Source organism: Macrobrachium nipponense, chromosome 14 (assembly GCF_015104395.2).
Source record: "Macrobrachium nipponense isolate FS-2020 chromosome 14, ASM1510439v2, whole genome shotgun sequence".
Classification (NCBI taxonomy): domain Eukaryota; kingdom Metazoa; phylum Arthropoda; class Malacostraca; order Decapoda; family Palaemonidae; genus Macrobrachium; species Macrobrachium nipponense.
This window is the reverse complement of record NC_087207.1, coordinates 19893909-19905402: the sequence shown is the minus strand read 5'-3', so window position 1 is coordinate 19905402 and position 11494 is coordinate 19893909. Positions and strand designations below refer to the sequence as shown.

Here is an 11494-nt window from a genome sequence, read left to right as displayed (position 1 = left end):
AGGTGGCAGCACTGGAGAGGTCCGCCCCCGCGCCATTTGAATTGGCGGGTCTAGCGGTTTCTCCTGGTTTTTCTGGGTTTGTGGTGGGTTTTTCAATATGAAAAGCTTATCTTCACATAAATATTTATTCCCAGAAGAATTTTTCATAGTAGCACTGAACATAACAGTCAATAAATCCTTTTTATTGTGTCTATTTTTCTTAAAACCATCTTTAACCGTTTTCAATCTCGACATCTAGTTCATGGCGGGCGGCGTGTTTCGCTAGACTTTTTCTGGATTTATGATACATTTTTTAATGTAAAAAGCTTATTATCAACTATATATTTATTCTAAGAAGAATTTTGCATAATATCAATAAATATAAAAGTGAAAACAGGCTTTTTTATGGTGTCTATTTGTTATAAAACCATCTTTAACCGCTCTCAATCTCAACATCTTGTTCACGGCGGGCGGCGTGGTTCGCACGACTATTTCTGGGTTTATGATGAATTTTTCAGCATATAAAGCTTATTATCCCCTGAATATGTATTCTCAGAAGAATTTTGTATAATATTACTAGATATAAAAGTGAATAAATATCCTTTATGGTGTTAATTTGTCTTAAAACCATCTTTAACCGTTCACAGCATCTCGTTCATAGCGGTTGAGTACTAGTTGTGTCTTCTTGAACTTTTGTATTTTTACGGCTAAGTTTTCAATGTATATAGGTTTTTATTGTTAAAACACATGTTCATTATAAGTATATGTATATTTTGTGTTAAATAAATTATTAAATAATGACACTTTTAACTATTTATTTGACCTAAAACCAACTTTAACTCTCCCCAGCATATCGTTCATGACGGTCGATTGCTGCCTTCGCCTTCTTGTATTTGTCTGGTTTTGTGTTGGATTTTTCAATACATAAGGGTTTTTATTGGCTATATATATATTCATAGAAGTCTTTTGAATATTATTAATACATATATCAAAGGATAAATACTTTTTACATATTAATTTACCTCAAAAACTTCTTCTCTTCTCTCAATACTTCATCGTGTCGGTTGAATTCTGGCTTCATCTTCTTGATTTGTTTCTGGTTTAACCTTTGGTTTTTCAGTATGTATAGCGTTTTATTATTAAAAGATTTATCTATCATAAGTATATTCTTATTCTCTATAATTATATTATTAAATTTTAGCCTTTTTGAAGTATTTATTTTTCTGAAAACATCTTTTGGTCTATCGTTCGTAGCTGTTGAGTGCTGGCTTAATCTTCTTTGCTTTTCTGATTCTATAGCGAATTTTTAACATCTAGAGCTTGTAATATACAGAATATTTATTCTTCGAACCTTTTACATATTATTACAAACTTATCAGTGAATAAGTGGCATTTTTAAGTGTTCATTTGCCTTAAAAATATCTTATAAGTCTCGGTACATCGTCCATGGCAGTCAAGTACTTGCGTTGATCTCCTTGGCTTTTTCTTTTTTAACCCTGATTTTTTCCAATATATAAAAAGTCTTGTTATTATAATAATACACTGATCACATCTATATGTATATTTTCAATAAGGATATTTCTGTGTTGTCTCCCAATAAGCACACGAAATATCCTGTGCAGTATAGTTTCAAATCTGATACTGGAGCTTAAACACATCGAAGAACCAGGTATGAAACTTTTTTTTAACAATCTGCGTATATTAGACTAATGCTTTATTCCAAACTGGTCCTAAGAAAGGTTACCACAAAAGTATCAATATCAAGGTATGTCGTAATCTTTATCATTATGTAGAGCATAGTTTAACTTTGTTTCCTGTAAACCTAGAATATTGTTTTCGAGAATAGGCTTAGACCTAGGCCTAAATTAGGCCAGCCGTTTGGATAAAACTCTTACCACATGCGAGGTTATTCTTATTACTAGTGAGTTGGTATTTACAAAATGTATGAAAAAATAAAAATCAAACTGTTCACTACAGGTAAGAGTTGAATACATTACATGGCCTACTTACAGTGGGTTTCCCGCGTTTTAGGATCTAGGCTAGTCTAGGCCTATTGCCACCCGGGTTAGGTGGATTAAGTTAGCGTACCTGAAATATCTCCATTGTTCGGAAAATCATTAGCATATATTAGCATGCTTTCCTATGGGTCTAGTAATTAGTACTATGCAGTACTCATTAGTTTTCGATGTTCGTTTTGCTGAGCATGAAAGGGGCTAATTTCCCCTTTTCGTACAGTACGTAAAAGTTCTCCTGTACTCCTCTATGTTTAATATATATTTGCTGAACAAAACGAAAAATACTAAACTAAAATAACATGATAATACTTCTCTAATCTTGCAGTTTATTTAAGAGAGAGAGAGAGAGAGAGAGAGAGAGAGAGAGAGAGAGAGAGAGAGAGAGAGAGAGAGAGAGGCTTTAGTCTAAATGGCCGCCAGAGATTAACACTATTTACATGGAATTTTTTAAGACAAACTTCTTACCAGGAATTTTGCCTCAAAAAGTTACATGGTTTAAGTAATATGTGAAAGACATTTTCTGTATTTGGCCAGTTCACGAAAATCTCCAGAAATTTCTTCCTGAGCTCAAAAATTCAGTCCCTTCTATAAAATTAACTGTAGAGGACGAAAGAAATTGTAATTTGCATTTTCTTGATGTAACAGTCCATAGAAATGGTAGAAATTTCACCTTTTCAGTCTTTCGAAAATCAACTAACATTGCCTCTTTTGTTCATTATTATTTTAATTACTATCAAAATTTTAGATTCTCTGTTTTTCTGGAATGTTCCCAAGGGCTTTACATGTCTGTAGCCCGCAGTTTATTGACGCCGAGATTAAAACCATTTACGATATTGCCTTGAAACTTAAATACCCAATTTATGATATTGCCTTGAAACTTAAATACCCAAGGACTTTTGTAGATTTAGCATGGAAAAGAGCTAGAAAAACATTTTATCTAACTAATGACAGACTTGAATTTAGTAAGCATTACATTCTCAAATTATCGTATGATGAAAGGTTTTTAGAAATTCCTAGAATTTTAAATCTTTTCAACATCAATGTTGTTTTCAGTCATTTTAATGTTAAGAGTTTAGTAATAAAAAAATTATCCTAAACAGCACCAGAGTTCTGTGAGATCTGGCCATATATCTAATGCATTATTCGCACATATGAGAGATTTAGATCATCTTATTAACTGGAGTGAAGCAATATCCTTTTAGTCCCATGTAGCGACAATTAAAGGAATTTCAATGAATCTTGTTTCATCAAGTCAAATAATGGAAGTGTTCTAAATTTAAGTCTTGGTTTGTTTAAACTCGACGCCTTCATAATTAGAAAATAAAAAAGTTGTTGGTAAATATAAACCACAAAATCAATATATTCAGTTTTATACACGGTTTTTGGATTTTGTATGGCTAAGCATCCGTACCTCTTGTGGTTAAATCTACGGCTTTAGTTTGTGACTGCGAAATCCAGGATTATCCTGGATTATCTCTGTGATTTTTACCTTTTGGACGATTAAACAAACTGGTGTTCTTGATCTTTTTTTCTTTAACTAGTAATCCTCTTTCCAACCGCGTTTCATTTGTGCTCCAACGATGCCTGAATAAATAGGGGAAAGTGCTTGGTACTGATCTTCTGCCTGTCATTTACCTGAGATATTCATATATATATATATATATATATATATATATATATATATATATATATATATATATATATATTATATATATATATAACTATACTCTGTTTTTTTTTCCATCTGTCCACCCGCCCTTGGTGTTTGCGTATGGTAACACTGCGTCCTGGGCTTTAGATAGTTACATTCAGCTTACATTCAACAATAATAACAATATCCTATTTCGATTATCAATGGTGTAATTCGCATACAGTAAATTATTAAAACACTTTTCAGTTGCAAATGTACACCCAGGTATCCTATTATTTACCTAAAACTTACACATAGCGTAACTATCTAAAGCCTGCGACGCAGTGTTACCATACGCAAACACCACAGGCGGCTGGACAGATGGAAAAAAACAGAGTATAGGTATGTTGTCGTTTCTAGAAAACTTTAATTTAAGCAGGAACAGGATAGCCAGAAGACGTGGTAATATTCCAGACATTATTATTCCTTTAAAATCAAACAAGGGCACAGCCGAGCTTTCGCGAATACATTGCTTTTCCCATCATCAGGGTCACTTATCCATAAAATGATATAAAAAAGAGAAACAGTAAGAACTATACTGATTGACTATATCTAAAAACATTACAATACTTTAAAATACAGAACACAAAGTAAAAAAGGAACATATATATATGAACAAAGTTACAGCCACGAAGGAGAACAGAAACGTTTGAGATGCTAACCACTTTCGTCTTATTACCAAGACATGTTCACAGAAGCAAGGACCTCTATAAATGGTGGGTACAAGTCATAAGGGAATACAAAAAGGTCGGGAGGTCACAGAACGGTCAACAGATTAAAATCTAAATCTACCTATTGGTAATCATCTTTATTCTATCTTTCAAATCCTTCGGGAACATATGTTTTATGACTGGGTCAAAAGAAAATAATCCTTAACTCACATTAAAATTACTCACCCAGGTTAACTGTGTGTGTGTGTGTGTATGTGTGCAAAAACATTCTGACTATTGAAGGTCAACGATCACGAAAACTAAAAAAAACAGTTTAGGTACATTCAACATGTGTGATAATTTTTAATTAAGATAATTGGCAGTAAAAGCCAGCCGGCTTCTCCTAACATCACCTGCTATTCACACACACATTAATTAAGAAAACTACGACTCTGTCTAGGGTGTCCATAAAGTCCCAGTACCACTACAATAAATAAATACTAGTAATGGTACTGGGACTTTATGGACACCCTGTAGAGTGGTGAGGAGTCCGCACCCGAGCACCGGCAAATCTGAATCATGGCGGCTAATTTGAAAGGCACGCTGTATGTAACGTTAAAATTTCGTTATTTAAAACGAAACCCCGAGAGATACTGTTAATGCTCCCCTGAACGCCAGTAAATAATCGAGTTCTAGATCTCCGGAACGGCTGAACGGATTGCGATGAAATTTGGCAAGATTAGAGACGTTTGTAGGAAATTTCTAAAGCCAGAATTTCGTCCCAGTTGGTTGAATATTTTCAGAGTTATGAAGGGCCAAAGTCATCATATGCTTTTTCCTTTCACTGCTGTACTCCAGGTGGCTAGGCTTTACTAACCGCCAATGTCTTCTTCTTTATTTTAGTAGGAGATCAACCACCGTGGCAGTAGTAGTAGCAGTAGTGGTGGTAGTATGGTTATACCTTTTAAATGGATCATTATCACCGTAAGTAAAATATAAAGCAACATAAACAAAAGCTAAACACAAGCAGTAATTATTTCTTCACAAACATCTAGACCAACTTTCTTCAAAGTAAGACAAAGAAAACACAAGACCGCGAAGAAGGCGAAGAAAAGACAAAAAATCAAAACAACGTCTCACGCTCTATCAGTAAGACACAATTGACAGCAAAGAAAAAGAAATGAAACAAAATAATGTCGCTTTTAAATTGCGTCTTTAAAGTCTATAGTTCCAGTGACAAAACTGCGAGAAAAATAAGAACGGTTTAGAATATTTATTGCAGAAAAGTGTAAAGTATTCTAGGAATAAAAATACTTAAGTAATTAATTGAAGTATTAAAGTGAGGCTAAAAACAAGTGAAATACTTATAAACGCAAAAAACATTTACAAGGGATTGAATACTTATAAAAGTGAGGAGAAAGCTTTATACCATATAAACATACTACATTAATATTAATATATATATATACTTATATTATTATATACTATATATACGAGATATATATATATATATATATATATATATAGATATATATATATATTATATATCTAGATGTATATATATCTATATGTATATATATATATATATATATATATATATATATATATATATATATATATATATTATATAGATATATATATATATATCATATATGTATTTATAATATTATATATATATATATCTATTATATCATATATATATTATATATATATATTTATATATATTATATCATATAATATATATATATACTATATATATAATATACTTAGATATATATACTATATGTATATATATCTATATTATTATAATAATATATATATATATATCTATATATACTATAATCTATTTTAATATATAATATATATATTAATTATTATATTTCTATTATTATTGTTATATATATATAGATATATATATAAATATAATATATATATATAGATATATATACATATAGGGGATATAATTATAATAGATTATATATGTAGTATATACAGTAATACCTCGACATACGAGTGTCCCAACATACGAGAAATTTGAGATACGAGGAAAGTATTGAGCAAATCTTTGCCCTGAGATAAGACAAATTTGAGATACGAGGATACGAGACAGTTCCCGATGCGGCTGCTAGGTGGCCGAGTGTGCGAGAGGCTGCTCACGAGGACAGCATCGCTCGCTCTTTCCCGTCGGATCTCCGTCGCGGCGTAAAGTTATCTCCGAGCATCGGCCATAGTGTTTGCATTTTTTACGGGTTTTTTGCATTAATCAGTGCAGAATTAAGTGAATAAGCAATGGGTCCAAAGCAAGCAAGTGCAAACAAGGGTAGTGAAAAGAAAAAGCGTATGATGACAATCGAGATAAAGCATGAAATAATAAAAAAACATGAGAGTGGTGTACGAGTGACTGAGCTGGCTCGCCAATATGAGAGGAGTACATCAACAATATGTACCATCCTCAAGCAGAAGGATGCTATAAAGAGCACCAAGCCTGCCAAAGGACTAACCATCCTTTCCAAGCTGCGCAGTGATATTCATGACGAGATGGAGAGGTTTCTTTTAATATGGATGAAGGAGAAACAGTTGGCGGGAGATAGCGTGACCGAGACGATCATCTGTGAAAAGGCCAGCGGAATCTACGATGACTTGAAAGGAAAGCAAGCAGCTGAGAGAAGGGAGACTTCGACGCCAGCGGAAACCTTCAAAGCCAGTCGTGGCTGGTTCGATAATTTCTAAAAACGGAGACTGGGATACACTCGGTTGTGAGGCATGGGGAAGCAGCAAGTTCCAACTTGAAAGCCGTGGCAGACTACGTCAAAACCTTTGCCTCAGTTATCGCAGAACAAGGATACATCCCCTAGCAAGTGTTAAACTGCGATGAAACTGGCCTTTTCTGGAAGAAGATGCCCAGGAGGACATTCATCACGGCAGAGGAGAAGAGACTACTGGGCCATAAACCCACGAAGGACCGGTTAACTCTAGCCTTGTGTGCCAATGCCAGCGGTGACTGTAAGGTCAAGCCACTGCTGGTGTACCACTCAGAAAACCCACGTGCTTTCAAGAGCCAAAGGATCTTGAAAGAAAAATTGCAAGTGATGTGGCGTGCTAATGCTAAGGCTTGGGTTACGCAGCATTTCTTCACAGAATGGGTTAATCTGTGCTTTGGTCCGGCAGTCAAAAAATATTTGGCCGAGAAAAGCCTGCCAATGAAATGTCTCCTGGTCCTCGACAATGCCCCCGGTCACCCTCCTGGTCTGGAAGAGGACATTCTTGATGAGTACAGGTTCATCAAGGTCTGTTATCTCCCGCCCAACACCATGCCACTCCTCCAGCCCATGGACCAACAAGTAATTTCCAACTTTAAAAAACTGTACACGAAGCATTTGTTCAAGAAATGCTTCAATGTCACAGACAACACCAATCTCACCCTTCGTGAATTTTGGAAGGAACATTTCAATATCGTCCATTGCTTAAAAATTATTGACGATGAATAGCAGGGTGTCACACGAAGTACTCTTAATTCAGCATGGAAGAAATTGTGGTCAGCTTCCGTCGCTGAGAGGGACTTTGAAGGGTTCGATACGCCAGACCCTGATGAACCTGAGCCTATTGTGGTGGATGAAATCGTGTCTCTTGGAAAGTCCATGGGGCTGGAGGTAGATGAGGCAGACATGAACGACCTTGTCGAGGAGCATCAGGAAGAGCTCATGACACAGGAATTGATCGAGCTCCAGAAGATGCAACATTCGGAGGTGTTGCAGGAGCTCAGTAGTGAAGAGGAGGTGGAAGAGGAGGACCGCCTTTCTACGAAGGAAATCAGAGAGATGTTAGCGAAGTGGCAGGAGTTTTCTGATTTTATGGAAAAGAGGCACCCGGACAAGTTGGGATGGTCGTGCGTTAGCCTTTTGTGACAACACTTGTGTACGTCATTTTTGTAACATTTTGAAGGGAAGACAAAAGCAAACATCCCTCGATAGGTTACTTTTAAAAAGGCCGGCAAAAAGTGAAGGTGAAAGCGAGTCAAAAAGCGAGGCAAAAAGAGCCAAGCCGGAAGAAGAAAAGTAAAAAAATGAAAATGAAAACAAAATTAGAATTAAGTTTAGTGTAATGTAAGATTAACATTTATTTTTAAGTGTGTGTACAGTAAGCTAATTTCATTTAAGTTAAATTTAAAGTTTAAGTTATGTTACGTAGTGTTACAAAAGTGTAGCATACCGAATGTGTTGCCATCAAGTCTCTCTCCTCCCCTTTCTCTCTCCCTCCTCCTCCGCACACACCGCCGTTAGCCACTACCGTCTGTCTCGAAGGTAAGAACTCCATAATAATGTCACATTTTATTGCAGATCATAACCAGTACATAGGTATCTGTTATATTGTGGGCGTAGGTTGTGAATAAGAACAATTAAAAACATGTTTTTCCACTGTAATATACTGCTTTTAGGTGTTTTTTCAGAGGGTTGGAACGGATTAATTATTTTATATGGGAAAAATTGATCCGAGATACGGGCGAATTGACATACAAGCTCGGGTCCTAGAACGCATTAAGCTCGTATCTCAAGGTATTACTGTATATATATATATATATATATTATATTATTATAATCTATATATTATATATATATATATATGTATATATATATCTATATACGCATATATAAACGTCTATATATGTATAATATATAATATATATATACATAATATAGATATACTATATATATTATTATATATATATATATTATATATTATAATATTATCTAGAACGTCTTATGTATATATATAATATCTATATATATCATCATATACATATTAATCATAATATATATAGACGTAATATCCTGTATATATATAATTATATATATATATTATATATATATATATATAATAAATTATAATATATATATATGTGTGTGTGTATATATGTACTAGTAACTACTAGTAACAGCTCTAAGGTAGTGTTGACTGAGTGGGAGGCTGGAATTGGTTTGGCAGTAATTATTTAATTAATCGCAACTTGTGGAATATTATCTAACTGGATTATCTTAAAATTATATTTTTGGGAATAATTAAAATGATATGTCCTTATATGTGTTTATTCTTTGATAGGGGTTCTTATAATATTTCCACTTTCTGTTTCTGAGCGCTTGGACCGAGACAAACTATTTTGAAGGCACTTCATTTTGTTTGCAAGTCTATTAGGCACGAGGGAATTTTACTAAGTACAATTTTGTCACTTATCACTGTCTATTCACACACCACACTTTGCACTTCTTCCCTCACCTCTGGTTCTTCTTCCCTGTTCTCCCTCTTTCTGTCTTCACTTCCACTGTACCTCCACTTGTTCTCCACTGTCTTCTCTCTCTCTGTCCAGCCTTTTTATTCGGATGACATCTTCTTAGCACCACCTCCGGATTTTGGATTTTGACTGGGTGTGCCATCTTCTGATAGAATTCTTGTGTCTGAGTGGCTACAGACTTTTTACAAAACCGCCTTCCTGTCACTTCTTCTGTAGTGATTCATAGATTCTTCATTTGGAAACGCCTCTTGTTGCTACTCTCGGGTATCCTCGTGGGGTATTCGTTGAGACCTATTTTGGGAAATCCTTACAATCGGGCACTGCTGATTTGATTGGTTAAAACCATAGGCCTACCCTTGGAAAAGGGTGGACCTTTCGAGTTTAACACTTCCCCTTTTTTAAACAAGGGCGCATAGAATTCCTTTTCTAACATTTGTCAGATGGGCCGTTGGAATTACCCCTGGCTCTCTCTGACCTGTCACAAAAAGGGAGCACCAATTAATCCTGCGAAGAGGGCTGGTGTAGGCGTAAATGAGGTGTGACCGAGTTTTCTGAGTTCCAATTTCTTGGGGGTGCCTGGGCAATACCGCTTGTTGGCCACTTAATCTCCGGAAATGAGGGTGAAAGAGGTTTTGGGAGATGCAGTCCAGATTCTTGATGGCTAGAATGTCATGGTCATTTGGGGTTGGGTTTGAGTAAGACGATTCTTTCTTAAAATAATTTTGTTCTTTCACCATTTCCCTTTTTCTTATTATCCGTGTCTTCTCTTAAGTTCTTTTATAAGTTAATGCCTTTTTGGAATAATTTCCTTAATTCAGTTATCTGCACTGTAACATATATATATATATATATATATATATTATATATATATATATATATATATATATATATGTATGTAATAACTGAATCTTTATTTATACATATATATATATATATATATATATATATATATATATATATATATATATATATATATATATATATATATATATATATATATATATATATATATATATATATATATATATATTGTGAAGAAGTGCCAAATATCTGGTTACTACACTTACCATTCATTAATTGTTACCTCACAACAGCCAGACACCTGAACCTTCATCACAGGTACTAAACGACTTAATACTCTAAAGGCAACAATAATCCCTTAACAACTTAACTTACCAGTATTGCAGAAAATCATCAAAATAGGTGTGAGGTAATCTTGTAAGAAATTAAATTAATAAAAGGGCATCACTCCATCAACAACTTGAAAAGTCTAAGTATTTCCCTGATTTCATAAGTCTAAGTACTTCCCTGGTTCTAACCCACTTCAAGTAAATTGAAGGAAAACAGATTAATTACCCCTCTATGTTTCTACCTAAGCAAATCCCATAGATATACTGGTTTAAAGAAACATATAAAAATTTCAAAATACAAAAATTTATTATCAAACTCAAAATTTATAAGTAAAATTCACAATATCAGGGAAAATTACTGTTACTTGACAACAAAGTAAAGTTTAATTAATTCTTGAATCCATTAAGTAAAATTAAATCAAAATTATTTTATCACAAAATTCAAGAAAATTAATTCAATCAAAATTCAAAAGTGTTAGGCAATACTTAAAATTTGAAATTAATTCACAAGTGCTAAACAATAATAAAACTTGAAAAGAATTCTAAGTAAATGCAAATTCATTCACAAATGTTAAATTCAATTAAATGTGCAACAATTAAGTTATGAAAATAACTAAGTTAATTAAATTGTGAATGTAAATGAAAACACAGAAAAATGTGGAAAATACCAAAATTGTAAAAAGCACCAATCACACAGAATATAAAATAAAAGCATACACTTCAATAAGAAAAATGAATAAATG

At 33.7% G+C, this 11494-nt stretch overlaps 1 protein-coding gene across 1 annotated transcript; it reads left to right on the top strand.

The window, feature by feature from the left end:
- The first annotated feature begins 7231 nt into the window (after nt 1–7231).
- On the top strand, nt 7232–8239 carry LOC135226157 (tigger transposable element-derived protein 1-like). Its single transcript, XM_064265598.1, has 2 exons — nt 7232–7675; nt 7826–8239. Exons 1-2 carry the CDS (start codon nt 7232–7234, stop codon nt 8237–8239), a joined length of 858 nt encoding a protein of 285 aa, XP_064121668.1.
- Nucleotides 8240–11494: the final 3255 nt, after the last annotated feature.